Source organism: Aspergillus piperis (assembly GCF_003184755.1).
Source record: "Aspergillus piperis CBS 112811 unplaced genomic scaffold BO85scaffold_1, whole genome shotgun sequence".
In the NCBI taxonomy this organism is placed as follows: domain Eukaryota; kingdom Fungi; phylum Ascomycota; class Eurotiomycetes; order Eurotiales; family Aspergillaceae; genus Aspergillus; species Aspergillus piperis.
The window spans coordinates 326,760-352,844 of record NW_020291591.1 but is presented as its reverse complement, the minus strand read 5'-3'; the positions used below and the strand labels follow the sequence as shown (position 1 = coordinate 352,844).

The 26,085-nt window shown below is 50.8% G+C and overlaps 12 protein-coding genes across 12 annotated transcripts; 3 read left to right on the top strand and 9 right to left on the bottom strand.

Moving 5' to 3' along the window:
* Positions 1 to 464: 464 nt before the first annotated feature.
* BO85DRAFT_443961 (transcription initiation factor TFIID subunit 11 family protein) lies at positions 465 to 2,045 on the bottom strand. Its single transcript, XM_025658909.1, has 2 exons — positions 1,325 to 2,045; positions 465 to 1,254 (listed from the first exon to the last, which is right to left on the bottom strand). The coding sequence occupies exons 1-2, from the start codon at positions 1,816 to 1,818 to the stop codon at positions 702 to 704; spliced, it is 1,047 nt and encodes a 348-aa protein (XP_025520544.1). The 5' UTR covers positions 1,819 to 2,045; the 3' UTR covers positions 465 to 701.
* Positions 2,046 to 2,456: 411 nt separating this feature from the next.
* On the bottom strand, positions 2,457 to 4,008 carry BO85DRAFT_359809 (adenosylmethionine decarboxylase SPE2; the record flags this gene model as incomplete). The annotated part of the gene is made up of 2 exons (XM_025655526.1): positions 2,457 to 3,832; positions 3,888 to 4,008. The coding sequence occupies 2 exons, from the start codon at positions 4,006 to 4,008 to the stop codon at positions 2,457 to 2,459; spliced, it is 1,497 nt and encodes a 498-aa protein (XP_025520543.1).
* Positions 4,009 to 4,177: 169 nt separating this feature from the next.
* Positions 4,178 to 4,747, bottom strand: BO85DRAFT_4001 (uncharacterized protein). Its single transcript, XM_025657116.1, has 2 exons — positions 4,548 to 4,747; positions 4,178 to 4,467 (listed from the first exon to the last, which is right to left on the bottom strand). The coding sequence occupies exons 1-2, from the start codon at positions 4,589 to 4,591 to the stop codon at positions 4,242 to 4,244; spliced, it is 270 nt and encodes an 89-aa protein (XP_025520542.1). The 5' UTR covers positions 4,592 to 4,747; the 3' UTR covers positions 4,178 to 4,241.
* Positions 4,748 to 5,427: 680 nt separating this feature from the next.
* Positions 5,428 to 7,347, bottom strand: BO85DRAFT_464670 (TATA-binding protein-associated factor TAF6). The gene is made up of 3 exons (XM_025662000.1): positions 6,769 to 7,347; positions 6,282 to 6,700; positions 5,428 to 6,225 (listed from the first exon to the last, which is right to left on the bottom strand). The coding sequence occupies exons 1-3, from the start codon at positions 7,136 to 7,138 to the stop codon at positions 5,671 to 5,673; spliced, it is 1,344 nt and encodes a 447-aa protein (XP_025520541.1). The 5' UTR covers positions 7,139 to 7,347; the 3' UTR covers positions 5,428 to 5,670.
* Positions 7,348 to 7,789: 442 nt separating this feature from the next.
* Positions 7,790 to 10,286, bottom strand: BO85DRAFT_433235 (cytochrome P450; the record flags this gene model as incomplete). Its single annotated transcript, XM_025658417.1, has 8 exons — positions 7,790 to 7,949; positions 8,002 to 8,162; positions 8,228 to 8,338; positions 8,397 to 8,720; positions 8,790 to 8,996; positions 9,062 to 9,323; positions 9,369 to 9,705; positions 10,034 to 10,286. 8 exons carry the CDS (start codon positions 10,284 to 10,286, stop codon positions 7,790 to 7,792), a joined length of 1,815 nt encoding a protein of 604 aa, XP_025520540.1.
* A 1,176-nt stretch (positions 10,287 to 11,462) lies between these two features.
* On the top strand, positions 11,463 to 12,956 carry BO85DRAFT_454731 (terpene synthase family protein; the record flags this gene model as incomplete). The annotated part of the gene is made up of 9 exons (XM_025661342.1): positions 11,463 to 11,593; positions 11,645 to 11,771; positions 11,821 to 11,839; positions 11,902 to 12,069; positions 12,174 to 12,339; positions 12,388 to 12,477; positions 12,522 to 12,555; positions 12,617 to 12,834; positions 12,881 to 12,956. The coding sequence occupies 9 exons, from the start codon at positions 11,463 to 11,465 to the stop codon at positions 12,954 to 12,956; spliced, it is 1,029 nt and encodes a 342-aa protein (XP_025520539.1).
* Positions 12,957 to 13,356: 400 nt separating this feature from the next.
* On the top strand, positions 13,357 to 15,015 carry BO85DRAFT_493870 (putative meiosis-specific topoisomerase Spo11; the record flags this gene model as incomplete). The annotated part of the gene is made up of 6 exons (XM_025663848.1): positions 13,357 to 13,815; positions 13,864 to 13,930; positions 13,990 to 14,098; positions 14,153 to 14,239; positions 14,289 to 14,348; positions 14,425 to 15,015. Exons 1-6 carry the CDS (start codon positions 13,524 to 13,526, stop codon positions 15,013 to 15,015), a joined length of 1,206 nt encoding a protein of 401 aa, XP_025520538.1. The 5' UTR covers positions 13,357 to 13,523.
* On the bottom strand, positions 15,013 to 16,144 carry BO85DRAFT_443956 (E2 ubiquitin-conjugating protein UBC7). Its single transcript, XM_025658908.1, has 2 exons — positions 15,739 to 16,144; positions 15,013 to 15,607 (listed from the first exon to the last, which is right to left on the bottom strand). The coding sequence occupies exons 1-2, from the start codon at positions 15,983 to 15,985 to the stop codon at positions 15,354 to 15,356; spliced, it is 501 nt and encodes a 166-aa protein (XP_025520537.1). The 5' UTR covers positions 15,986 to 16,144; the 3' UTR covers positions 15,013 to 15,353.
* A 376-nt stretch (positions 16,145 to 16,520) lies between these two features.
* BO85DRAFT_464668 (scramblase family protein) lies at positions 16,521 to 18,607 on the bottom strand. The gene is made up of 2 exons (XM_025661999.1): positions 17,988 to 18,607; positions 16,521 to 17,940 (listed from the first exon to the last, which is right to left on the bottom strand). Exons 1-2 carry the CDS (start codon positions 18,519 to 18,521, stop codon positions 16,870 to 16,872), a joined length of 1,605 nt encoding a protein of 534 aa, XP_025520536.1. The 5' UTR covers positions 18,522 to 18,607; the 3' UTR covers positions 16,521 to 16,869.
* A 530-nt stretch (positions 18,608 to 19,137) lies between these two features.
* lcl2 lies at positions 19,138 to 20,049 on the bottom strand. The gene is made up of 2 exons (XM_025664773.1): positions 19,775 to 20,049; positions 19,138 to 19,722 (listed from the first exon to the last, which is right to left on the bottom strand). The coding sequence occupies exons 1-2, from the start codon at positions 19,959 to 19,961 to the stop codon at positions 19,529 to 19,531; spliced, it is 381 nt and encodes a 126-aa protein (XP_025520535.1). The 5' UTR covers positions 19,962 to 20,049; the 3' UTR covers positions 19,138 to 19,528.
* A 137-nt stretch (positions 20,050 to 20,186) lies between these two features.
* BO85DRAFT_443953 (mitochondrial 54S ribosomal protein bL27m) lies at positions 20,187 to 21,416 on the top strand. Its single transcript, XM_025658907.1, has one exon. It carries the CDS (start codon positions 20,240 to 20,242, stop codon positions 21,101 to 21,103), a length of 864 nt encoding a protein of 287 aa, XP_025520534.1. The 5' UTR covers positions 20,187 to 20,239; the 3' UTR covers positions 21,104 to 21,416.
* On the bottom strand, positions 21,278 to 26,004 carry BO85DRAFT_3881 (chromatin-binding protein RAD9). Its single transcript, XM_025656698.1, has 2 exons — positions 25,832 to 26,004; positions 21,278 to 25,757 (listed from the first exon to the last, which is right to left on the bottom strand). Exons 1-2 carry the CDS (start codon positions 25,889 to 25,891, stop codon positions 21,453 to 21,455), a joined length of 4,365 nt encoding a protein of 1,454 aa, XP_025520533.1. The 5' UTR covers positions 25,892 to 26,004; the 3' UTR covers positions 21,278 to 21,452.
* Between the last annotated feature and the right edge of the window lie 81 nt (positions 26,005 to 26,085).

Here is a 26,085-nt window from a genome sequence, read left to right as displayed (position 1 = left end):
CACTCTCCTCTTTGCTGTACAACCAGTGCAGCATCATCGGCGGTGGCTGGGTAAATACTATTTCCAGTCCAGTAACAGCAACGGAAGAAGACAGAGGAGATATCTTGGATACCACTGGTGTTGGTACATTGAAGCGGGGGGTAAGGTGGAAGGATGCAAAGAATGGGGAGTGAATGACGGATGCTTACTACTGTTGGTTTGGGGGTTTTTTGATACAATAGATATATCGGGACATGCTATTACTATGATACTGATGCAGAATAGATTTCTGTATTAGTTATAATATGTTCATGCTAATATGAACATATTAATATGATTACATCATGCTATCATCATCAGGTAATACATTTATAGTAACTGGCATTCTGTATGGTAGTAGAATGTGGGAAATTTAAAGTGACAGGTGGTGCAATGAGAGCTATACTGGATGGATGGATGGACCTTGATGAGAGTAGAAAAAGAAGTAACTATGAGAAACATATGCGCGTTGCATGTGCTATCACTACATATGAAGTGATGGTATGCATGGCAAGCTACAGATTAAACTGAGTATTGAATGTTAGTAAAATATAGACAATATGTCTACGGTCATGTATTAAGCAATATCATCACAGCAGTGGTCTTTATCAGCCACCATTTTGCTATCCACGCTCAACTCTGCTCCCACAGCTCTACCATTACCCAGCTCCCATAATCAATAATCACCGGAAGATACGTCGACCCCCAACACTCCCAGCAGACCAAGTCACTGACCCTCTCACCCCCAAATTACCCATACTCAGTCCGGAGAACCCTACGCCACCACCCTCTCCATCCCGCTTATACCGCCGCAGCGCTTCCCTCAGATGCGAAGGCAGCAACTGGCCCCGATGGGGATTCGGAGGCAACTTAACATCCTTCTTCCCAGTAGGTGTAGACATAGGCCCCCTCTCCACGGGCTCCTGCTTAATGCCCCCAGGTGTTGCTGCTGTTGTTGTTGTCGTTGTCGTGGTCGCCGCCTGTTCAGCTTCAATAGCAGCCAAAGCCGCCTGATCATGAGCAAGAGCCCACTCAGCCTGCACGGTACGAGCCTTCTCAATAATCTCACCGGCAAACACCTTCGTAAAGCCATTGATCGTGGTAACCACACTAGCCGGCACAGACTGCGACAGAGCATGATTGACAATACGCCGTAGCGTTTCCTTTCGTAACTTGGCTCGTTTGAATAAATCGTATCGTTCCGACTGGATGGGATTAAATGCATCCACCAGCAATCTAGAAAGAGCCAGTTAGCACCACACCACGATCCAACGAAACCCAACAAGGGGAATGGTGGGATACGTACGCCATATTCTTCTTCTCCGCCTCCGTATCCGTCGTCCCCTCCTCCCTCCCCAACAACTCCCCCTCATCATCAAAATCCTCATCCTCATCGGCATCTTCTCCCCCTCCTCCTCCTCCAGCACCTCCACCACCAGCACCACCCCTCACCGACGCGCCATCCGCATCCACCGACCCCAGTCGATCCATCCCCGCCCGCAGACTCCCTTCTTCCCTCTCGCGCTCCTTCTCTGCTTTACTTTTGCGGCCGCGCTTCTTTCCTTTCGTGAGAAAAACGCCATCTGCGCTGGTCCCGCCTAAACTGCCCGTGAAACTGCCCGTCACACTGCCGGCGTCGCTGTAGGTGCGCGTGTCTGCGTCGATGGTGTTGGGGAAGGAGGTCTGGCGGAGAGGGTGCATGCGCGGTCGTTTGGGATGGCTGCCGAGGGGTTGGGAAGAGGCGGAGGAGATGGAGGGGCGTTTGAGAGGGTTGGAGGAGGGGGGTGGTGGCGAGGACATCGTGATGGTTGTGTGTATGTGTTTGTGTGGGAGGAATGGAGTGATGGGTGGTGTTGGTGTTGCTTTGTCGAGAGCCGACAAGGCTTGCTCGCTGCGCGGATGAAAACTCGTATCTCGATCTGTCTGGGAATTTCGGTAAGACGCGATTCAGGATTAGGTTGTTATCTCATTCAGGATAGATAGGGTAAAGGTGGTGTGAACTGGATATGGAGACAGCTTGGGGAAGATGATGCGATGAAGCGCGAATGAAAGAACGAAAGGCGGCTTATCGGTGTTACGGCCCCCCCATCCGGCAAGTCTGCCGAGTGGTCGACTTTCCGCCGGCGCGCTCCTGCGCCCGCCCGCTGCTTATTTCTACTTCACTCGTTCTTCACTCAACTACTCGGAAGTTCTACATTTCTACGATCAATGTGCCTGATCAGTCCGTGAGACGGATAATATTCGTTCAAAATAACCACAATGCCACAAGGCGTAAGCGAAGGTGGATACTAACATTGCTCAAAAGGAACAAAGCTCAATCGCTCGATGACAGAAAAGTAACAGTTGACAAAACCCGAAATTGGAAACAGTCAAGTAAACGATATCATTCTCCCACTTCCATCTCACCTCTCATGCATGGATAGACACCGTGTTCGCTCTCAAACGCGCTCTTCTCCGAGCCGAGGGGCCCCCCCTTTCCAGTCAAGACGTTCGTAGTAGCGGAACACGAGGTCATATCCGTCCAAGTCATGCACGATCCGGTCCACCCGACGATATCCTGCCACATTTTCCATCTTGGTGCGACGAGCTGCCTGCCGCTCAATGTACTTGACCTCCTTGATGTGGTCCAACTCGCCGTCGGCCGTAGTAGTCTCAGGCTTAGCCTCGAACAAGGTCACCGTGAAGCGTCCGGGCTTGAAGATGTTCACCACCTGCTGGATGATCTCCTGCGTAGTCTGGCCGTTCTGCGAGTGCGGCACGTTGGTCTCGAACGACGCATAAGAGCAGTGAGGCTCCGGGGTCACATGCACCGTGAAGTAGTGCGTTCCGGTGTTCTGGTCCGGGGTGGGGATGACGCCGTTGGCGGAGAATCCGCATGGGGTGAACAGGTAGGCGTCGATCCGAGACTCGGGGAACTTGGACTTAGGATAGACATCCGAAAGACCACAAGACTCCGACACGACCGTTCCCAGAGCATGACCCTCGGTAGTCAGCTCAGGAGGCAAGACGCGGCTGCCGTTGGACGACACGTCATCCATATCGGAGTTGTTGCTAAAGACATCAACGTGGTCGTCATTGTCGGCCTCGAAGTTGCAGTAACGCTTCTCGGCAACAGTAGTAGCGTGGTCGAGGTAGAATTGCTTGGCGTTCTCCTCATCCAGGTCGGTCATCAACACCTCCAAAGTCTCATCCTGATCTTCGCGAGTCTGGTACGCTCCAGCTGCGGGCACTTGAAGCATCTTGGTCTCGGTCACCGGATCCTCAGACTCGACCCGAGGGCTGGTCGGGGGAGTGAGCAAGGTGTTGGGCTCAGTGAGGTAGAGGTACCAGTGCTCGCCGTTCATCTTGCCAATCATGTAGGCGCTGCCGTTGAGGAAAAGCTTGTCCATGGTGCGAACCTCGTCTCTCCAGCTGCGGTGGGGACCGCGCTGACGGTCAGGGAAGAGGAAGTTCTTGCGGCTGTAGAACACGCGGTACGGGGCCGCAGCGACGGCGATACCACGGGAAGGCGCCGTGGCGCGAGGGAAGCCACCGAACAGAGCGGCAATCTCGAGGATGCGCGGAAGTCCCGACAGCAGGGTCGTCGTACCGCAGGTCTTGAGGATCAGCTTGTGGGGCCAGACGAACATGCTGGACTCGGACAGGAGATAGGCGTCCACATCCTCAGACGAGACAATGGAGAGCACTTGGCAGTTGACGAGATCAAGCATGTCCTTCCAGATCTCTTCGGGCACAGCCTTCAGGCCGGCAGGACCGGCGGAACCCAGTTCCTGAGCGGACGGGGCAAACCAAACCTCCAGAAGCTTCTCGGGGCCTTCGCTCACGTCAGTATAATGCCAGCACGCGCTTCTACTATAACAGTGACATACCTTCGAAGGCGTTGGTAGAATCGAGATCCTGGGTCGCCTCATGGTTGATCGTCAAGGACGGGGTCGCCATGAACGAGGACGGCGACGCCGTGTAGTGCTGGGGAATTCCAATGTAGACCATCTTGACCGATTTGAAAATGTGGTAAATGGATCGGTAGAGCGGATGGAGCAGCGATATAGCAGGTGCGCGCGACTTGGATTTGTGGACCGTAGACAAAGAGCCTAGGAAGCACTATCTGCTGCCCAGACGAACAGGGGGGCTATGTCCGTCTGAGAGAGTAGGCCCTTAATCTTTTTGAAGGTAATTGGCACTCAGCCAAAGAGGGGTAGATTCGGTAGAAGCCTGAAGGGCTGCTAGGGAGGGCGGAACGAGAGGGAAAGGAGGAAAAAGCCTCTGGAAAAGGGAATGGTGACTATATCGTCGTGACCCTCGTGCTGGAAGATACCGATACCGGCGAAAGTATCGGGTCTAGCAGACGAGAGTATCTGCTTTTTTAAATGTGGGAGAGGAAAAAGTGAGGTTTGCGCGACTGAAGAAAAAAGGTGGGGTTTAGGCGTGTTATCGGGGCCTACGCGCGATCTGTTAGCCATGACAGAAACTTTTGACCCACCAGAGAGACCAAGTGAATGGAAGAGATTCAAAAGATGGAGACAACCTACTTGGCAGGCTTAGACAGGTACCGTAGTAGATCCTTCGGGTTCATGGAAGGCAGGACAGAAGACGAGCTTAAAACAGCACGATGTCGCGAAAAGCCACAGCACTGAACATCTGCGAGGCGACTTCCGACGGCAACGATAACGGGTAGGGCAAGTGTGCAGAGAAGCAGCAGTAAAGCAATTTGGCTCTTTGATCACTCAATGAGTCAAAGACAACCAAAGCAATTAGGTCCTCTTCACCAAACAAGTGAGGGAAGAAGGGAAAATAGATAAGATTTGGGAAAAAGGCACGCGGACGTGGGGGGGGAGAGGAGGGAAAAGAAAGAAGTAGTTATTGACGGGCGATGGTTGAGCGATTATTATTGCTGTCCGTGATCTGTGTGGGCCCGGAAAAAGTTCGTGGGGCGGGCAAAAAAGACAAGAGGCCAATCTGGGTTGGGCGCCAGCTGGGAATCAAACGCAGAATCTGAGAGAAGGGCGGGAAAACGGTTCAGATTCGGGAAAACCTCCAATCAATAGGATGAGGGGAAGATGCAGGAACATATAACTCACCTGGGCAATTATAAAATTTAGTCCAACCACACACGATCCCTGGAGAGGCAGGAGGGCGCGATGGATGAATAGTAACTACGGAGTAGATGATGAGAAGATGAAGGCCAGGAATAAGGAATGAGCCGGTCGGATTTTCCCAGCCCAAACCAGATCCAGACGAAATAATACGGAAAAATCCCGACATTTCGTGCCCAACCAGGCAGGCGGTGGTACAAGGGTCAACCAAAGTGAGAAAGAAGGTGACGTCGTGTCTCCCTCCCTTCAAGGAAACCGGTCACACACAACTTCCACCATTCCTAGACACTCAAGTATGAACATAGTATACTTTGTTGCAATCAGTATATCATGCAGAGGTACAATTCGCTAGCTAGCATTCAAGAATAGCCCCGATTCCCTCCTTCTAAACACCCTTTTCCCCAGAACGCCGATTCTGTCCATGCCCAGCAATAAAGAAAGACTCAACTAACAAGAATGAAAAAGATCCACACATGCCTCTTCACCCACCCCTTAAGATGTACATCCAAAGTAGATACAAATCATGCTACTTGTTGTAGTGAGAAAGAGACATGGAGAATCAGGATGACGACTCCACAATGGCATGAGCGAGGTCAACTTCCCCCGCGTCACTAATCTTTGCGGCCAGGAACTCGCCCACCTTCTGACTCAGCCGATCTCGAAGGCCATCCGTCACCATCGCGCCATGACCGTTGGCCAGTGCCATCCGGCCCTCCCGCAGCGTGTTCAGCACCCCCAGCAGCACGCTAAGCACCCGCTCTGCCTCCGGCCGGCGTGGACTCTCCTCCGCCATCCCATCCTTGAGCAGGTTGCCGTACGTCGGCAGATTAGGCATGATCAGCACCCGCACCGCCTCCGCACCGCCAACCGCATGTAGTCCGATCACCGCGCCATAGTGCGCCCCAAACGGCTTGGACGGGTCCAGGAACGTCTTCAGGCACGACCGGGCCAAGCGTGGCTTCAGTGTATGCGACGAATTGGAATATTTCTTGGCGATAAGGCCCAGAAGCGATGCTGCAAGGTCGCGCAGGGCAAATTGTTCCGTCAATTCAGCACTGCCACCGAGTTGTCGGCCGATCAGGCAGGTCAGAATCGGTGGAACAAGTGAGGCAATCTATCCGGAGTCAGTAAAATGTAATCGGTGTTGTTCATGTGACAATCATGACTCACATAAGGGTCCACGTAGAGAGACTTGTTCTGTACCAGAGCCTCGGCCATGTGCATCACCTGCGTCAGGACGAAGACATCCTTCAACCCATGCGTCACCTTCTCCGAAATGAACTGCACGAAATATGGCACCAGCTGGTGTAATCCAGGGTCTTCTCGAAGACTAGCATAACCCGACGTCCTGTACTCCTCACTGGACTCGTCCAGGAAGGCGTTGCAGACCTTCTCGAAGTATAGCTGTAGCTCCTTGGACAGCACATGCTTCACCAGGGGCTTGACGGAGACATTTCCTCCTCCACTCATGGCCGCCAATGTAGAGCTTGCGTTGGGTCCCTTGGACATCAGTTCCATGTTTCTTGAGTCGGCCGCCGTAGGATTCTGGGGGATGGACGGTTGTACACCTTCAACCGCCAACCAATGGGCTTAATGGAGTCAGCATGCCAATATGTCATTGTAGATATTTTTACATCGCAGCAGGGCCAAAGGATACCTGTGAAAGAGATCTCCCGAGGAACTCTGGGCAACGGCGCATTTATCAGCTTCTCAAAGTCCACTTCCTCGTCCTCCACGTAGAACAGCGGCTGACCAGGCCCCAGTGATGCTTCTCCAAACCGCAAGGGCCTTGTAGACTCGTATCCGTAAAGTGGCTCCACGTCCAGTACGCGCAGGGCCTGCGCGACATCTTGTGTTGTGAGTAGCGTGCGTCGACTGTGGCGCATGAATTTGAGGGCTTCTTCCAGGACCTGCGCGACACGGTACTCGACGTCGCGGGCAAGATTCTCGGTGACATCATTACTGAGGTTCACAACACCGACCGACTCGGCGACATCGCGAATATTATCGGGGTTCCAAACGGACATGGTGGGTGCGGTGTTGAAGTGAAGGTGGGAAGAACGGGAGGCTGGAGGTTGAAGGGTGGGTAGGAGGGTGTAACGTTGTCGGCTCGTCAACGAGGGGTCCGATTATTTCGTGCAATGTGAGGTGAGTAGGTGATCATCAAATTAATTATCCGGTGAGAGCCAAAATCATTCTGGAAGGCCCAGAGCAACAATGTTGAAATCAGTGGCAGCAGATTAATGCGATGCGGGAACGGAGAGAGCTTCGGAGGCAGAAGGCGGAGAAAACCTGCCGCTGGGCTCTCCACACGTGCATCGTCCACTTATGTCCGTGGACACTTGCAAATGGAAACCAAGAATATCATGTGTAAAAACATATCAACTTCATCTTGGGTGAAAGCAACCCTGTTTTAGAATACGATACTAAAATTTTTTACATTGAGTCAACCATAAGCGTGGCGAAATGGAAAGTGAAACTGAACCGTTTATACTACTACTTTTGCTAGGGATACAGTGCCCTATCCTACCACAGGAGGACGCAATGTAAAGTCGCGAAACGGACCTAGTCTTTCATTTTTGATGCCTTCCAAAGTCTTGAGCAGTATTATCACTTCCAGTATTGAGAACGAAGTATGCGAATGGTGACAATTTGATGACCGGTATTTGCTCGACTGTCTAGTCTTTGACCCCCTTCACCAATACATGGACATCTTTCGCATTTCTTGCCACTCCGTGGTCACTCCACTCCATAGTTATCTCGTCTGTCTGGTACAGTTCGATCTGAGTCTTGTTGAGAATATTTGCAAGGCAAACATACAACTCAAGGTAAGCAAGGCTTAACATACGGCGGTCAGTTACTATATTCCATGGCTGATGTTATAACTTACTTGATGCCAATGCATGAGCGTGTTCCCTTGGAAAATGCAACATTCCATTTATCCAGTGTTTTTCCGCTTTCACCAATCCATCTCCCAGGATTAAATTCGTCGGGCTTGGGGAAGATGTCTGGATCAAAGTGGATCATCCTTGTCGACATTGAGACTGCGGTCTGGATACGAGTGAGGATATTAGCTTGATCGGTTTTGGCTTATTAGTGCGGATGCCTTGGCTTACTCCTGGTGGTATTAACTGGCCATCAACTTCAATTCCACCTTTGGGAACAATACGCGGAAGTCTGGATGGAGCTGGAGAGGACAGCCTAAGTGACTCCTTGATCACGGCGGTCTATCCATAAATCATTAGCGAATGACCCAGGTTATAAACAGGAAACGCTGTTATTTACCAGATATGGTAGGTTGCGTAGATATTGGTATTCGATAATCCCATCTGCGTTCACAGGCTGCCTCTCGAGCTCTTCTCTCAACTTCTTTGCAGAATTTGGGTGCGTTAGCAGGTAATAAGTAGCGCAGGATAGCGCGTAGCTTGTAGAATCCGTCCCAGCAAAGCAAAAGAAGTATGCTTCATTAACAAGCCCATTCATAGACCGCGATGGAGAGTCTTTTTCGGCTTGAAGAAGCGAACTGAAAACCGTCATTCGGGTATTACCTTCTTTTTGTTCACTTGTGGCAAGATTTGTAGAAATATCTCTCATCCACTCCAAACACCGCTGTTAGATTACGAGTTATTAGTGGAGCTCTACTTCTCTTAACAATGACATTGATTGGAGCTTACTCACCTGTCTAAAGTCCATGTAGCCCGGGGCGACTATGTCCGTCAGTAGGGGAGGGAGGTTAAGGGCAATCCGGGCGAGGATAGGAAAGCTTCTGAACAGATGGAATCGATCTGCGAACATGTCTATGCTGGAAAGGAACGGCGGACAGGACGTTCCCGACATGACAAGGTCCAAAGATCTTCCATACAGCAATACCATTATGGAATCGGCCTACGGAGGATACGGTTACCTGACCTTCACATTCTTCAGCAGGTCATGGAGTATGAAGAACTAACCGTGACACAACGGTAGAGCTGTTGAATGTTTAGCGGGCACTGCGTCTCCGCTGCGATCTTTGCTTGATTGATAGCTTTGGTCACGATCATTTCCAGCTCGGGGGCCAGAAGATCGACATGTCTTTTTGCAAAGGGGGTTTTCACAATATCATAACGGAGCTTGTATTCGTGAGGATCAGTGAGAAAGGCAATGGAGTCATTGAACCCAATACTGCCAAAGAAGGCGGGATCCTTGTAAAAGTCCGTTCCATTTTTGAATACCCTTGGCTTGGTTAGCACAGTTTCACCTGATTTATTGCGTGGGTACCTATTGAAAAAGTCCCTGTCGTTAATGTGAAGTTCATTGGGATGAATACGGACGACAGAACCTGTGTACTTAGTAGTGAGCATAAAGAGTATGATGGTCATTTTCTTCAGCAGTGTCAGACCATATTTTGCATGTAGCGATGGAAATGATTTGGAGTACTGTCCACTCAGGATGACATCTTTATAGAATTCGTACCAACTGGTCGCAGCAGCAATCCGTGGTCCGGGGAATTTGCTGAGGGGATGGAAGTAAAGGCGAATAGTAAAAACGCTACAAGCATAGATAAAGATACCAATGAGTAGTATCAAGCTGATATTAGCGGACAGGACTTGTTCAACTAGCAAATTCAAAGCAGCCATGACTGAATGCGCATGCGAGTATAAAGCAGTGTATTACTTGAATCATAGATTTTGAGAATCTGAAAGAGCAGTCTTAAGTTACCCTCGGAAAGGGTCCTCTCTTAGGAGTATCCCCGCAGTCTCACGGGATATAAACCCAAATGTTTTCCATTGTCTATCATTCTCCCTTTAGGGATACTCAGGCCGTTGTGTACACAGTCATAATGCACGAGCACCCTTCTAGATGGCCCCTAAAGAGCGCATTGCCCCTACATTCCAATGCATGCCGTCAAATATGAGTAGCTTGAGCGTCCTGCATAACATTACCGAATATTGTGATCGTTTCCTCAACTGCATTTCTGATGCTGCTGGAGCTGGTGACATCTGTCGCGATGAAGCGTGCTTCATAGCCCTGGCTAACGAGTTCCTTCTCGGCTTGCCTACCGATGGCCTCGTCAATTTCTGCAATAGCGACTTTTACGCCAGATATAGCGAGTGCAGATGAAATGGCTTTGCCGATGCCCCTCCCACCCCCTGTCACCATGGCAGTTTTTCCATGTAGATCAGGGTAGATAGCCATTGTCGGGTGAATCAATAGCCAATTGCTATGGGTTACGAAGTGGGCTTTTGTGGTAGGACGGATCCGGGGAATGCTAGAAAAGAGTCCTCTTGTCGAAGATATCATCCGTGTCAATCTGATGCCTTCTTAAAGCCAGCAAAGAGTCATTAGGTCATTTGTATAGATTTCCCTCAATGCAGCTAGGTGCATGAAGTGCATGCATTTTCATGCGCCGGCTCTTTTGGAAACGGCGAGAATGCAGAAGCCTGATTAGTATTGATACATTAACTCAAAAGGACGCAGCGGGCTGGTAGCCTATCTAGCCCTGATTTCACTCAGCGTGTTATGGGAAGATGAGTGTATAGGCCCATTCTTGGAAATCGCAGCAGCAAAGGTACTGTAAGATAGCCACGGCGTAAAGTCTGCGCAGTGCTAGTAGTAGACGAATCAGCTTGGCTGGGGTTTGCAGTGAGACTGACTGGATCTCATAGCCCTTGAATGAAAATTCAAGGAGCCCTCCACCAGACAGTGATGCAACTCTCTTCCGAGACCTCTATCGAGTCCCCACATTATATTGAAAGGGGTATGATACTATCTAAAGTTTTCCAGACTGCAGTCTTTGCTACTCGAATAAGACTCGTGCATTTTTAACAGGACGTATGTTTGCATCTGTGGAACAAACGGCGACGCGGCTGCACCTGCCCAGTCAGTTAACTGGTAAATCTTCTCATTTCAACTCAATTGCCATTGGGAAGTAGTACTGCTGGTCATGTAGGATGTATGTCACTAGCTCCATGGCAGCAGGGCAGGTATACAACATTCCTTTTTGATATCAGTAAATGCGCCAATATCCTGCAGATCCTTGCAAAGAATCACAAGCAAACTTCGACTATTCTTGATCCCCTGCTGATAATCACAGCATTGGAAAGGCGGTTATCAAATGTACTACCCAGCAGTGAGGAAGAGAAAGGGGTCAAATGATTTAACGGTGACGCTACACCCCTTGGGATAATGCTAAGGAGGCGTTATGGTAGCTATTTGACAGGCATCCATCCACATTTAGTATCTGTTTCACATAGGGGCCACGACAGACTTGGATATCGAAAAAGCCTACCCTAAGAGTATTAGGCCAAATCCTGCTTGTCCACCTTGACCCATCATTCCTATCCCTGAAACTCACTTATCAAAGCCGTGAAGATGGGATGGGACGCTGGCAATGTTGTCGAGGTGAAATTACCTCCGCTATTTGTCAACTTCGCTGCGCGAAAGGCTCCAATAAACCAACATTACCAAGCCGTGAGAGAAGCGTCAGAGCAGTGGCTCATCAAGTATAGTTGTCCATTGTTCTCATCCTAGTATCATTAGCTAAAACTTTCAAGGACCTGCAAGTTTGAGACGAATATGGCAAGTTTCGTTCACAAGACCGACTTCGGATATTTCGTGGCTATCGTGGCTCCTGATGCAGAGGAAGAAGAGTTGCGAATAATGTTCGACTGGGGGAACTGGGTGCGTATACCTTGCTTTCTACCAATTGTTCATGCTGATTTTGCTCAAGGTCTTTCCATTTGACGACGGTAGTGTTACCCTGACTTTGCGGCACTTGCGTTTACTCGTGCTCACATATCGATATGAACAGCTTTCGATAACGGAGAGTTGAAAGTGGATCTGGACGGCGTGCGAATAATGATGGACGAGCTTTTGGCTGTCATGAATAACGAGACAACCTTTAGACCAACAGACCCTCTTGTTGTTGCTTTCAAGTCCATCTGGGACAGACTGTCTGAAGTGAGTGCCCCGCCCATGAGTTTGTAACCCTCGCTAATGATCCAGTCGGACTGCTCTGCCGGTAATCACATCGTCAACCAAAAGTTGATCTGGATGCATAACTAATCACTAGTATGATTCCAGGACCCCTTCGACGGTTTGCTAGATCAATGCAAGACTACTCTGAAGCCTGTATTCAGCAAGTTGTCATGCAGTCTAAATTCCAGGGCAGCGAGACACTGTCAGTCGACAAGTTCATTGCAATGAGACGTGGAAGTATTGCAACAACGCCCCTATTTGCGCTGTTCGAGTAAGTCATTTTCCTACTTAGTCAGGGTCAAGCGTGCTAACTATCAAGATACGCCTATGGGTTGAACATACCAGATGAAGTCTTTGAGTGTTCATCAATCAAAGAGCTGGAGAGAGTTAGCACTGAAGTGACAGTCATGTAAGATCCTTGTCCGTTGTAGAAATTAACTACTAACTTAAAAGCCAAAATGACATCGTCTCCTATCGGAAGGAGCAGGTATGTGCATATGTATGGCCCGCCAGCGGAAGGTGCAGAGTTTCTAACCCTTTGTCATCAGCTCCTTGATGAGAATAGCAATTTGATCAAGATATATCTCCGGGACGGGTTCTCAGTTCAGGCTGCTTTTGACGAAGCTGCAAAGTTACTGGCTACCTGCTACCGTGACTGGTATTTGGCACCAGCCGACTTACCCAGTTGGGGCGAAGATGTCGACGCCCAGGTTCAGACGTATATTGAGGGGCTCCAGAATGTTGTTCTAGCTAATATTCACTGGAGGTAAGATCTTCTTTCACCTTCGCTATAATGTCTAATGGTGGTGTAGTTTCCGAGCTGAACGGTATTGGAAATCGAATGCGGAGATACAGAAGAATAGAACGATTGAAGTGCGACTGACATGAGGATGTCTTGGCTGTGGTGAAAATGCCTTAAATTATGTTTGACTCAGAATTCAGATTGCTTGACTTACGTCCCATGGCAATAGGCAGGCTGGCAGCCTGCATGCAGTGCTCTCTATCTGTATTCGCATTGCTGATGCTTGCCTAAAATTATCCTGGGGCCTTATGATTTGCTATAATTCTCAAGAATGCCACTTGTCACAGACTAGCCATTCTGCCGGGTTGACTAGATGCGATAGGATTTGAAAGTGTGTGAAAACATGGGCGATTATCCCAGATGAAGTCTATCTCTGTGCCTGAATTCACAGGCCACCGGCTCGCCATACTTCGAAGACTGGCCAGTCAACATCACTATGTAAATTTTATGCTTCCTGCCAATCGCTTGCAATTTCATGTCTTACAGAAAGAACTCAGTTTACTTGTTGTAGGATGATGAGACACATTCTATGTCAAATCAGTTACTCTCACGCTCGTGACCCATCTAGACTATTTTTCTTCCCTCCTATCCGGATACTCCCCTTCCCACTCTTACAGGTCATCCTCTCCTAGCCCATCTGGATCCTCGAAACAATGGCGGAGTCACATCTGGATGACATGGAAGCAGAGGCGTTCGAACTACCAACAAACATCACTACAATTCCTCAAACACCAGTCCATAGCTACATTCAGGAGACGCTAGCAGCAATTCTGGATGAAATGTCCTCCCCTGAGGGCCAACCTTCCATTACCCTCAGACAGAGAGGCAGAAAGTTCGCCTCATTATTCATCAACCCACAAACACAGGCCCTGGAGACCTCAGAGATGCAGACATACACCACCTACAGATGGCCCGGCAGAGACGGGAACGAAGCCTGGAGATTCAGTAAGATTTATAGTCATCGTTCCACAGACTCCTCTAATGAAGACATAGCCGTCGCTTTACGAGTCCTCGCAGCCATTGCAGAGGCAGTTCAGGAAGGGTTGGTTATTTCCAAGAGGTAAACAGCACATACAATCGGTATTCTCTACCACAAATCATCTACTAACTTCATCATAGAGACATATATTACAGCGACCCCGCCTGCTTTGGCACCCAGAGAATTGTCGATACCCTCGTTGATGACTTGGCTCACACAATGGGGGTGGATCGTGCTGCCTTATATGTGGTTTGTGGGCCTCGACAGTGCCCACTTCCAGGATACTAAGTACGCCAACCACAGGAAGCAGCAGCGAAAGGACTCGTTGTGGGCTACTATCAGATAACCACTAGAAGCGGCGCAGTGGTGGATGCGCGTTTCTCAAACCAGGTCAGTTGTGGTCATCATTACTGCACACGGCATGAGATGACCTTTCCAGGATACTCTAGTACCTAGAACGCAAGACATCCACAAGATCGATCTCGCAGATGTTGCGTGGGTATTGGTTCTAGAAAAGGAGGTTCTTGCTGCCGTCAAACCCTCTATTTCATAGTGGAGTGAAATGACACTCTCAGGCCGTATATCGTCGGCTCGTGAGCAGCAACTACCACATCAGATCTGCAGCAGGCAAGGGCATTCTTGTCACCGTACGTCCTTGTTCCCTCATCACATTCCAAGAGAAATACCAACAATTCCAGGGGAAAGGATATCCCGACCTCAACACTCGGGCATTCGTCCGAAAGCTCTTCGACCACAGCCGCCAACTCACACACCCACGACTGCAGTTATACGCCTTAGTTGACGGAGACCCCGACGGAATGGCCATCATGGCCACATACAAGTACGGTTCTGTGGCTTTTGCACATGAAAACCGGAACTTGAATGTCCCTGGCCTGCACTGGCTGGGACTGAAAATACCAGATGTGGTTGCAGGCACTAATCTGCTAGGCGATAACACGCTAATCCATCTCACAAAGAGAGATAGGAAGAAGGTCGTCGCTATGCTGTCTAGGAATCCTATCTGGGCGGTCGATGGCCCGGAGCCGGAATGGCGAATAGAGCTGCAGCGGCTGCTCATGTTGAATGTCAAGGCAGAGACGGAGATTCTATATGATATGGAGGGAGGATTGTCCCAGTGGTTGGATCGGAAGCTGAGTAGTAGGTAGGTAGGACATATCCATGACTTATACCATTATAACGACGAAATAACGATACACACTAAACAAAGCATCTATGCATTCCCGACCATGCATCTACCCCAGAAAAGATATATAAGAATATAAGAATAAAAGAAAAAACGAACGTACCACAACGCCAACCCAAGCAACCAATGCATCCATCCAATCATCCAGCTTCCAAGCTATGCCACAATTCCTCCACGACACACAAGAGTATAGACAAAGACAGCGAGCAACCAGCCCACCAACCAGGTACTTATATACGAGCGACACCCCCCTACCCTACCCATCACCACTCAACACATATTAACCCAAGGGTGGGGTATTCACAATCCCAATCCCTTCCGAACCTCATCCCTCACCTTCCGCTCATACTCCCCCCTCCGCTCTCTCCACATCTTCGCGGCCTCAACATTCGCCGGAGATTCATCATTCGGCTCCGCCAACATACTCATAACAGAGATGAGAATCTTCTCCACGCTCTGAATAGGCGACCACCGCTCCGAAGCGTGTTCGTAATGGTTGGGGTCGTCACCGGGGGGGTGGAGGATGGAGATGCACACGGTTCCGTTGGGGTAGACTATACACATTCATGCCAAAACAACGTTAGCATAGCACACCTTAGCCAAACAATCACCAGAACAGTCTGGAAGACACAACAAAAGCCACACACACAGAGAGAGAGAGAAAGAGGGAGAAGAAGATATATACCATTAGGATGCCAAACCCCACCACCCACAAACTTCATCGTCGGCGGACTAAGCGGATAATCTTTCGGGAACTTCAACTCGGCCGCGAACACGCCGCCCTCAAAGGGTGTACCTTCGGGTCCCTGGATCAGTGCTTCCCAGTGGAACATGTCATCTTCGGTGACGGGGCCGGCGGTGATGCCCTCGGGGGGGTTCGTGGAGAGGTTTTTGTATTCGTGGAAGAGACGTTTCTGGGCGACGGAGGACATTTTTGATTGATCACTGCCTTTCTCTTTCTTCTTTTTTCTCTTTTGAGAGAGTGATTGTATTGAGAAATTGTTTTTGATTTTTCTCCGGCGTGGGAGGGTAAAGCTGGCTGGTGCTGGTTGGGTTTCTTGTGCTGGTGGCGTGGCGGTCTGGCTGTGTCTCTAATCTGGCCGATTAGATAAAGAGGGGAGAGAGTGCGGAGATCGGACCGGAGAGGATGAAAGGAACACCGGGGGGGAAGTGGGTTATGTACCTGGGGTGGCGTTGAGGAGACAAGTTAGGATTAAGAAAACTTTTTATTTTTTTTTAAGAGGCTGGGTTACTACTACTGGGGAAGGTGAGTGAGTGGCCTGGGATTGAATTGGAGGAGAAATCAAGGTTTGCCACTTTTGAAAAGCCAATGAATCGATGGAGTGATTGAGGTTCCATTGATTGATTGATTGTTGAGCCGGTGGGAAGTGGGTGCCTGAGGCTACAATGATGCGCTTATCGCCGCATTCGTCGTCAGGATGGATGGAGTATTGATGGACTAGATATAATTCTGTATAGGATTGTTCATTTTCGCGTATATTATACATTTTACTGGAGATTTCGCTGTCGTTATGGTACATCGGGCTGGTTATTGTCAGTAAGCTGCATAAATTTTATATGCATTTCAAGCAGGGCCGAGAATATATGACATCAACGTCTACTCCGTACTCGGCCCGATCGTGTCGAGCATGCCATGAGTATGTCTGAGCCGTTACGGTGATTCTCGATACACCGAAAAATCATGAGACTTGTTGTAATACCCTCGCACAAGTAAGGGTAATAGTGCATGTCTGACCGTATCACGGTTTCAGCCGGCATCCTGATCCAACTGCCTATTATATGGTCGATCGGCCGCTTAGAACCAATCGAAATCATCACCTCCCTCGCCCTCATCGCCTTCATCTGCCCAAGGGTCCTCTTCCTGACCCCATGTGTTCTCAGGCTCCTCCCCCCAGACATCTCCATACGGACCCGTTTGACCTGGCGTCGGTGGCTGTTGATCTACGGGTGCTGCTTGCTGATCGGGAGCAGGCTGGCTGCCTCCCATACCACGGGACATGGCGTCGTAGCCAGCCATTGCGCCCGCGCCTGCTGCTCCAGCTGCTGCACCATCAGCCATTCCACCGGCTGCCCCAGCGCGACCAAGAGTTCCCGCGGCCGCTTCTCCTACGGCACCTGCTTCACCGGCTGCTGCGCCCCCGGCGGCAGCACCCCCAGCAGCTGCCTCACCACCGAACCCGGGGATCCAGAGGGGCATAAAACCAAATCCTCCTGAGTTGCTATGGCGACTGAAGTAGTCAAAGTCAATGCTCACAGCGGTTGCCAGCATCACGGCACGCTGGTCGAACGTCATCCCAGTAGCCGCACGGTTCTTGTCGAGGAACTCTTCGCTAGGGGAAGCAGAGTCCATTCTGAGTGCATAGACACCCGTATCCGTGAAGATTTCCCGGGCGAACCCGGCAAAGTCGCGATTCACGGAGCCGATCAGCTGTTTATCGGCGGAACGTAGGCCAAAATCCCACGACAAGAAGGGCTCGTCCACATATGCAAATTGGTGGTATTCGCCTGTTTCCTGGCCACTTTGAGATGATTTAACCAACTGCATTTGCTGTGTGTTGGACATATCCATCTGGCTAAGGGGTAGCTTCTGTGTTTCCATCTCTGTCGCTGGATTTGGCGAGTGGTGATATGTAAAGAGGTTGTATTTGCGTCGTAGCGGGGCCCATTGTTGCTGGGCCTCTCCGATTACCCGCATTTCATCCAAGCCCAAGGATGAAACCCGAGCATTTGAGTCCCCTGTAGGCTGAACCAGAGATCCGGCAGAGGTTGTCTGTAATGTGGTGGACGTTGAATAGGTACCCTTTGCGAGGTCGAGAGGATCATATACGCGGATTCGGGAGTTGATCCATGAGAACGGACGGTGGAACTACAGAGTCAGCATCATCCACATGCAATCGGCAGATCACCACCTACCCGAAGCACTTCATTCTCATGCCTGTCAAACACATGCGTCACAAAACTGCGATGCGTTCGGAACGATTGTCGCGCCATCATGTTCACCATGCCTTTCTCCTGCTCCGCCATATAGCCGATATGATTACCGTTGGCATCCATGATGACGTACTTGTTGGCTTGTTCAAAACCAATCATCACATTCATGAGCTCCAACTGCCGCTGCACCACCAGACCTGAGTTGGCGAGGATTCCCGTCGCCGGGTGCGTCTCTTTTATTACGCCATGGGGGTCTTCGGGGATGTGAACTGGAGCGAGGAGGGTGTTCTGTGAGGGGTCATATTGTGAGGCGGGGGTTTCGGGGTTGTCGGAGGTTGTCTCTGAATTTCTGGGTTCAGGTGCTCGCGATGCTGGGACGTCTCTTCTGATGGGCTCTGGCCTGCGTATGGAGTTTCGGGGGCCTCGGGGGTTGGATCGACCGCGAAGTGAGCTGGCGAAAGCTCGACCGGGAGCTCGAAGGCACTGCGCCGGTGGTGTTCGGAGCGCACTCCACATTCCAATAATTGACACCAGTCAGTATTAATGTAATATGTGAGATTAGGCGAAGATACGTGAGGTAGATGTAGCACTGAAAAGTACAGTTAAGTTAGCTGAAGATGGAAGAGAAAGAGTGGAAGATTCCCGCGATGACGAAGTTGCGGAAGCGGAGTTAACGGCGATAAGACGCTGATCATCCATCCGCCCTCGTTTTGCCTTCATCCACCCCGCCAATTGATGGAGAGATAAACCGAAAAATTCTCCAGTACTTTTAAGTCCTTGTTGAGAATGCTTCCATACGGTATATTGGGAGCCTCGGATTATCACAAATGGTCGAACGGTTCGGTCACATGAAAGCGTTGTAAATAGCGCGTTCCGATATTAATAAAAATATATTTCAACCCACTGCAGTGCTTATGAGACGCCTTCATTTGTCAGTTGCTGATGATCATAGTTCTACTACTAGAAATTTGATGGTACTATCATTTCCACAACCAGCAGACGGTATATAGTCAACGGAAGCGTTCATATTATTCTGTGCACCTAAACATGTCTTTCCAAGTTCAGTCTACATGGACTAACCTACTCTACAGCCGGAGCGCTGATTGCGATTCAGCAGCTTTGGACAGTCAGTACTGATGGAATTGACATTGGAATGCATATTGTTTGCTATAATGACGCCGAGAAGTAAGCGCAGTTGCCCAGAGCGTATAAACCAGGTACGGTTTGGTGCCTCTAATCAACAACCCGAGAGCAAGGCGATCTCCTGGGTTCAAGCTGCGAACCATTCAGAGCACAAAAGCAGTTGTCTGTGCAATATCCAAGAGTGTTTCAACAGTGACATGGCAATAATGCTGCAAGAGCCACTTAGCCGCAACGCAGTTAAACACTCAGGTCTCAGAAATAGCACCTGAACAGCAGGACATCCAAGAATCATCCAGAACCAATAAGCGCTAACACGAACACCAATGCTTTCCCAATCAAGCTGAAGGCGACACACATATCATCTCTTCCAGACACCTCGATCACAAAAGACCCTTGCGCGCCAACTCAATCTTCCGCGCCGCCTCACCCGCCTTGTATCCTCCCTTCGATACACAAACGGCACTTCCTTCGCCAAGTTCAACCTTCTCTTCGACATCGGGGTGCGGACACGGGCAATGATGCGGGAAATGGACGCATGCGAGGGTACCAGGACAGAGGTATTTATCGCAATGGGCTGTGCTAATTAGCTTCACACGCATTCCCCAATAGAAGAATCCACCACTTACCTGAATCCCACTGACTCTGATACCGCGAGCTATCACTCGGAACATTCTGCGCCGCCTGCTGACGACCCTGGTGACCACCACCACCGCCGCCGCCACCTCCAAACATATGCTCGAAGAACTGGAACTGCGCTTGAGCCACAGAGGCAAGTAGAAGAAGGGCTCCGAGGAGCCGAATCCAAGAGAACATTGCGAACTGAGAGATACTCGACAAACAACCGAGCAATATGTCCAAAACCCCAAGAAAAGCGAATCAAAAGTAAATTGCAGATCAAGGCAAGCGAAGGAACTAAGTATATAGTTGTAGATAGATAAGTTACCGGCCATCTGGCCGCATCCGGCACGTGACCTCACCCGCCAAGTCCCATCTCCGATCCGCGAAAAAAAGCAGGCCCCGGGAAATAGAGCGAGCCATCTCTCCCCCAGTTCAATCCCCGTTGAACATCACCACCTCCCAATCCACACACAATGTTCCAACCTCGTTTTCTAGCGCCCCTCCGGGCTCTAGAAAGGGGACTTACCAGAGCCCCCACGGCCGCCATCCGCAACAACAACAACTACAACAACACCTCCTCGCTCCTCCGCACCACCTCCTCCATCCTCTCCGCAACCAGCAACAGCAGCATATTAACACAATCCAAGCTCACCCCGCTAGCATCCCCAACATTACACCAATTCCTCCAAGTCAGACACGCCTCCCACGCTTCCCAAGGAACCGCGAACCGTCACTCCCGCGATCCGGCCGGAAAGCGTCTCGGCGCGAAACGCACAGCCGGTGAATACGTCGTCCCCGGATGCATCATCTTCCGGCAACGAGGCACGAAATGGTTCCCTGGTGAGAACTGCGCCATGGGCCGCGATCATACCATCTACGCTGCTGAGGCCGGGTATGTGCGGTACTACCTGGATCCCGAGCGTCATCCGGATCGGAAGTACATTGGAGTTGTGTTTGAGAAGGATGGGAAGTTGCCGACGCCGAAGAACGCGCCGACTAGGAGGAAGTTGAACCGTGTGGCGGTTCGGTTTGAACCTGAGGAGGAGGTGGCTGCCAAGCAGGGCGATTTGGTGGCTAAGATTGGTGAGGACGGGACGCAGGTTGGCAGTGCTACGAAGGTTGAGGCTGCTCAGGCTGCTGTTCAGTTGCGTCCTGGTTATATGTACCGTGAGGCCAACTGGAGTATTGGTCGTGCTGCGGAGAAGGCTGGCATTACGGCTAAGCCGTATAACCGCAAGAACCGCTGGTTGGCGTGGAGGAAGAGGACTGCTAAGGCTGATCGGTTGGCACAGATGAAGAGTCTGAAGAATAAGAAGAAGAAGAAGGGTGGAAAATAGATGATTTGATGGAGGGGATGATGTCGGTGAGGGGATGACTGCGTGTGTGTGATATATTAGTTCTGGTTCTAGGGGGTTCTTATTTTGTGTTTGTCTACCTATATGTATGTATGTATTATAAGACGTTGGAATGGGCTGCAACTATTTCTTTTCTCTTTATTAAGAACCAAGAACTGATGCTTTAATAGAGTAGCAGACTCCAGGGTATATTGCTATCAGTATCAGTCTCGCGAACACACTGATCGATCGAAGCAGCAAACATTAGGAATAAAAAAAAAGCAGATACTCCAGATCCCATACATTCATCGTAGATGATCTTCGAAGATATTAACTCCACTAGATCCATTCATTACTGGTCAAATAATCTCCCCAAGATCAAGCTTTGACAGACAAACTCATTGCCGACAATCTTGACATTACTGTTCACTCCCAGCTCATTGCCGTCAAAAGATCCCATCAGCTTCGACCGCTTACGCTTCCTCGAACCGGCGGTCGACAATGAACTTCCCAGGGCCATGGCCTTGGCGGAGAAAGCTCGATCATCGTCATCGACATAGATCCAGTTCCAGCTAGTGCCATCGGCTCCATTCGTTTGCGTTGCACTCAGGATCGCGCGAGCAGACTTGAGATCAGGCACGCGCTCGATGCGAGAAGCACCCAACGCATACGTCAAGAAGAGATACGCCTTGCGTTTCTCCTCATCTGCTCGACCACTGCGTCCCGTAACAAGAAGCACGGACTGTCCGTTGAGAAGATTGGGCCGGCCGGCGATGGTCTCAGACAGTCGAGCCTCTGTGGCAGGGTACGGGGCTAGGAAACGAGACTTGGTCGCGCCGTTGAGGTAGGTGGACTCCCCTGCTGGGAGGAGATATATTTCCCAATCGAGGATTTGTCTTCGGGCAACGCAGTCCTCGATCCAGCGGTCAGAGAGGCAAGGGAGATTGAGTGCTAGGGCTTGCATGTACTTTGACCGACGAGAATGTTTGTCGGCTATCAGACATGCAAAGCCCACGTCTGCGGCACCACTAGTCAGCCGCAGATGGCCGTCTTGGGTACCAGGTAGTGGAGTAGGAGACTTGGTAGGTGTAGCAACTGGTGCACTGGGAGGGAGTTCGAATAACTCATTGAACCCGTCCTCTAAAATCCGGCCGTCGTTCTCCAGAATCATTCTGGTAATTCGTGATTTGGCCTCATTGTTGTCTCCGTATGACACCGCAAATACCATACCGGCAAATAGACCAGTGGAAAAGCGGAAGCTGCGCGAGAGTCGAGCGCCAGGGGACATGGGCGTGGAGTGTCTATCACCTGGCGTTTGGGGTCCACTTTCGGAAACAGCAGGCCCGGAGTCGTAGCTGAATGCCCGGTCTTTCAACTGATTCCAAAGGATAGTATCTAGGTAGATTCGGGAAATAGGAACAGTAATCCTGTTCTCTGTAACTGCTAGTCCTGAGCCGGGGAGACTTTTGCGCTGCTTCGGTGTCAAGATAACGGAGGAATATCCATATACATCGGTCATAGGAATCAGCCCGTTCGCAGCTCCCTGTTCAATATCACTCAAAGTGAGCTTGTCGGCGAAACCAGAGATGATATGTGTCACCTTGGGAACATCGCGCATGTCCACCTTAACACCATCACCAATACGCAGCTCAAGCCGTTTCACCGCGCCAGTGGGAATCTCAAGCGGTGCGCTATCTTCGAATTTGACCAAATACCGCGACTGCGATGTGCCAAAGGGCTTGCCAAAGCACGTTGCAGGATAATACGCGCGCTTTGGTCCGCTCCATGGGGCAAGGACTTGGTTGACGGCAATAGGTACGTTCTCATGGCTAACTGAAGGCTGAGCTGGCTGTTGAACCCGAGGCGGTGTCTCCACAACTGGATCCTCTTCAGATGCTGTTTCTGTTGGTTGCGGTGCGACTGGTTCACTGGATGGCTCCGGCATTGAACTGACCGCCTGATCCTCGTGAATGGCAGGCATTTCTTCTTCAATGGGAGCATGCTCTTCAACCTCAGCAGGCACCTGTTTTACCGGAAGCGAGCGACCTAGAAGCCGAGACCTCTCTTTACGAGAGACGTGATGCTGAGTAGAATCATCCATATCCCATATGCTCTCCGCTCTTCTAGAGGGTCTTGACCGTCTCCGATAGGTTGGCATTGGCTTGGTGGCCGGCTCAACCTGCTTCTCTGGCTCCACCTCAGTGATAGGTGGCATTTCCTTCTCTGGAGAAGGCACGACATGAGTAGGCGCGCGAGGTGTAACAGGGAACACTGGGTCGGAAGCGTAAACACTCTGCCCACCGTTACCGCGGCGCTTCTTCCTTGGCTGAATAGGAGACATTGCAACCGCAGACCGGAACTCCCGGTCGTCAGCGGACAGGATATTAATGTCAAGGTTGAAAGAGCCTGCCCCAATCTGTGGTGAAGCATCGGCTGCGATTTCCGTCAGTGCCCTGCGCTGTCTGCCACTTGGGCTGGACAGAATTTTTGAGTTATGGAACGAGGAAGGTTTCAGAGGCGACGAGCTATCAGCAACCATCGGTTGAGAACGAGACCCTCGTTCGTGCGCACCCATGTACACCGGCGGCAAGTCGTCATCTTCTTGATCGGCTACATCGGTTGTGTTATGATCATTCGGCCACCTTTGATGACCAAGGCGGCTGGGACTCGTTTCGGGAATGCTTGTCATTGGTATGATTTCTGCAAAAGCCCTAGGAGCAACAGGAGTCTCGGCGACGCGCGAGAGCATAGATGAGGACTTCTCGGGTCGATCCAACGTAGATGGTTCATTGCCTGTATCCGCGGCCCCCTGCACAGCTGGATTGCTTGACTCCACCATGTTATGCTCTTGAGCCAACGAGGGCCGTGGAGTCTGGGAGCGAGATGGACTGCCTAGCTCTGATCCAGGCCTGCTCACCGATTGAGCGCAGCCTAATTCGAGCGATCGTCGGCTGGTCTGGGACGCTGAAGGGGGAGAGGAACGTATACGAACTTGCTTTGTGGGCGATGGAGTTGTTCTGTCTACATCAGACAAAGGCCCCGAATGAGCCTGAGAGCCTGACTGAGGTATGCGCTGCGCGGTCCATTGCTCCTCTGTGTCATCATTACCAGGATCCCTCCGACCAGCGGAGCGCTGAGAGTCCTTAATGACCGAGACCTGTGAGGAGTAGCCTTCATGCAACTGCTCATCCTGTACAAAGCTGCCAGAAAGCGAAAGCGACCTTTCTTGCGCGTTTACCGGTTCCCCATTGGTTGGACACGGACTTTCATGCAAGGCAAGAGCTTGCGATAGGCGGTCATGCGCGCTCGCAGCAGCAGTACTGGTTGTGGAAAGGTCGTGGCAATTCTCTTTATCCTCCTCGGCTGAACCATCGAGATCGTAAGGCCGTGGCGTGGGCTGTTCCAAGTCATCCTCTTGCTCTTGTTCCGTTTCTTCTTCGCTGAGCGCCCCATGCTGCAGCCCGGTAGACCCCTGCTCTCTCACCTCCTCGACTTCTCCAGAAGACTCTTCAGTCAGATCTGGGCCTTCAGGTACTTCAGATACGGGATTTAAGATCATGTCCGCTTGATTACCACGCCGACTGGATGGCCTCGCAGGGGCTGTGAGCTCCACAAGCTGAGCATCAGCCTCGTGGTCAAACATCTTCCGGCGCCTCATTCGCTCAACAAAACTAGGCTCCTTATCAAATTCCCCGTCGCTTTGGTCCGAGTACACATGGTTCGCAGAACGTGTCATTCTTTCATGCAATGCCTTATCCCGGTTGGCTTGAGATTCCTGCATGCTGATGTAGTTCCATCTGTGGGCGGACGTGTCCCGTGGAAAAGTTGCGGCGAGGTTATTGTAAGGTGAGGAGAGCGTTGTAATAACCGGGTGGCTCTGAATGGGAATATTCGGAGAAGGTCGATCTGACACAGGGTCGGATTGTTGGCCGTTCACTAGAGGTGATGATGGAGCCTGAGTTGCCCTAAATACCTGACTTAGTGCCAATATCCCACCACTTGACCCGATATCTGCTGCAAGGGGATTCCGCGAAGCAGTGGGAGACACAGTGGCAAGGCCCTCAGAGTGGGCACGCTTCACTGCTGTCATGGGTGTCTTTGTCAGAAACCGCTGCGACTCAGGAAAGAGATTTGGCTGATGCAGCATGGGCGAAGATTCTCCCAGCTTCGAGCTACTCTGATCCTCAAGGTCCTCGTTGACAGCATCAGTATGAAGAGGGTCGTAGCCAGATAGCAAATCAAGATGTCCGCTATCGCCTTCATGAAGGGCCATAAGCGTTGCCTGATCACCCAAATTGCTCTCCTGAGCGTTGTCCGCAGCCTCCTGGTTCTTCCTGATGATTTCATCGTAAACTGACTGAGAGACGACCTGCGTGTCCGAAGGGACGGCATCGACCGAAGGCATTTTCGTAGACGGAGGCACTGGGCCCGTAGAAGGGTTTGTAGAGTTGGTTTTGGATGCTGGATTCGTATTCATCGAAGTTGTGGCATTATGTGATCGCGAGGATGACCGTGAAGGCGACGACGGCGTTGGGGATTTTCGAGCCTTCTCGTGGGCGGTTGAGGAAAATGACGACTTTTGATGGGCTTCCGGGCGACAGTCGTGGTTTGCAACTGTCCCCAGGCCATTAAATTGGAGCTGCGAAGGTGCAGATTCCTGATGGATAGCAGACAAATGATGTTAGCGAATGGAGATCAGAGACTCCGCCACCGGGAGAGGCCGTCACTCACAAGCCCCAACGCGACGCGTTGCAGCTTCGCGATGTCAAGGCTATCCTCCTGCGTCTCCATAATCCCTCTTACACTGCGATGCCTGCTACACAGCACAAATGATGGCTCATTGCCGAGGTGTCTGGCGCCCCAAAGCCACGAACACTTTCACTACTCGGCTTCCTCGACTGTTCTCGTGCCTTTTCCAATTGGACGGAATACCGTAAAATGCAAAACGCGGAACGCGTCACTCACGTGATATATTAATATTACCG

What these genes read in the sequence shown, in the direction of transcription:
- BO85DRAFT_4001 (XM_025657116.1), bottom strand. Translation starts at nt 4,591, where the DNA reads ATGAACCCGAAGGATCTACTACGGTACCTGTCTAAGCCTGCCAA. An exon ending in TACCTGTCTAAGCCTGCCAA is followed by an intron (nt 4,468 to 4,547) that starts GTAGGTTGTCTC and finishes CATGGCTAACAG; the next exon opens with ATCGCGCGTAGGCCCCGATA.
- BO85DRAFT_464668 (XM_025661999.1), bottom strand. Translation starts at nt 18,521, where the DNA reads ATGTGGAGTGCGCTCCGAACACCACCGGCGCAGTGCCTTCGAGCTCCC. An exon ending in ATGAGAATGAAGTGCTTCGG is followed by an intron (nt 17,941 to 17,987) that starts GTAGGTGGTGAT and finishes CTGACTCTGTAG; the next exon opens with TTCCACCGTCCGTTCTCATG.
- BO85DRAFT_3881 (XM_025656698.1), bottom strand. Translation starts at nt 25,891, where the DNA reads ATGGAGACGCAGGAGGATAGCCTTGACATCGCGAAGCTGCAACGCGTC. An exon ending in AACGCGTCGCGTTGGGGCTT is followed by an intron (nt 25,758 to 25,831) that starts GTGAGTGACGGC and finishes GCTATCCATCAG; the next exon opens with GAATCTGCACCTTCGCAGCT.
- BO85DRAFT_443956 (XM_025658908.1), bottom strand. Translation starts at nt 15,985, where the DNA reads ATGTCCTCCGTCGCCCAGAAACGTCTCTTCCACGAATACAAAAACCTC. An exon ending in TGGGGTTTGGCATCCTAATG is followed by an intron (nt 15,608 to 15,738) that starts GTATATATCTTC and finishes GAATGTGTATAG; the next exon opens with TCTACCCCAACGGAACCGTG.
- BO85DRAFT_443961 (XM_025658909.1), bottom strand. Translation starts at nt 1,818, where the DNA reads ATGTCCTCGCCACCACCCCCCTCCTCCAACCCTCTCAAACGCCCCTCC. An exon ending in GCGGAGAAGAAGAATATGGC is followed by an intron (nt 1,255 to 1,324) that starts GTACGTATCCCA and finishes GGCTCTTTCTAG; the next exon opens with ATTGCTGGTGGATGCATTTA.
- lcl2 (XM_025664773.1), bottom strand. Translation starts at nt 19,961, where the DNA reads ATGTTCTCTTGGATTCGGCTCCTCGGAGCCCTTCTTCTACTTGCCTCT. An exon ending in TCAGAGTCAGTGGGATTCAG is followed by an intron (nt 19,723 to 19,774) that starts GTAAGTGGTGGA and finishes TAATTAGCACAG; the next exon opens with CCCATTGCGATAAATACCTC.
- BO85DRAFT_443953 (XM_025658907.1), top strand. Translation starts at nt 20,240, where the DNA reads ATGTTCCAACCTCGTTTTCTAGCGCCCCTCCGGGCTCTAGAAAGGGGA.
- BO85DRAFT_464670 (XM_025662000.1), bottom strand. Translation starts at nt 7,138, where the DNA reads ATGTCCGTTTGGAACCCCGATAATATTCGCGATGTCGCCGAGTCGGTC. An exon ending in TCGGGAGATCTCTTTCACAG is followed by an intron (nt 6,701 to 6,768) that starts GTATCCTTTGGC and finishes GACTCCATTAAG; the next exon opens with CCCATTGGTTGGCGGTTGAA. An exon ending in CTCTCTACGTGGACCCTTAT is followed by an intron (nt 6,226 to 6,281) that starts GTGAGTCATGAT and finishes GACTCCGGATAG; the next exon opens with ATTGCCTCACTTGTTCCACC.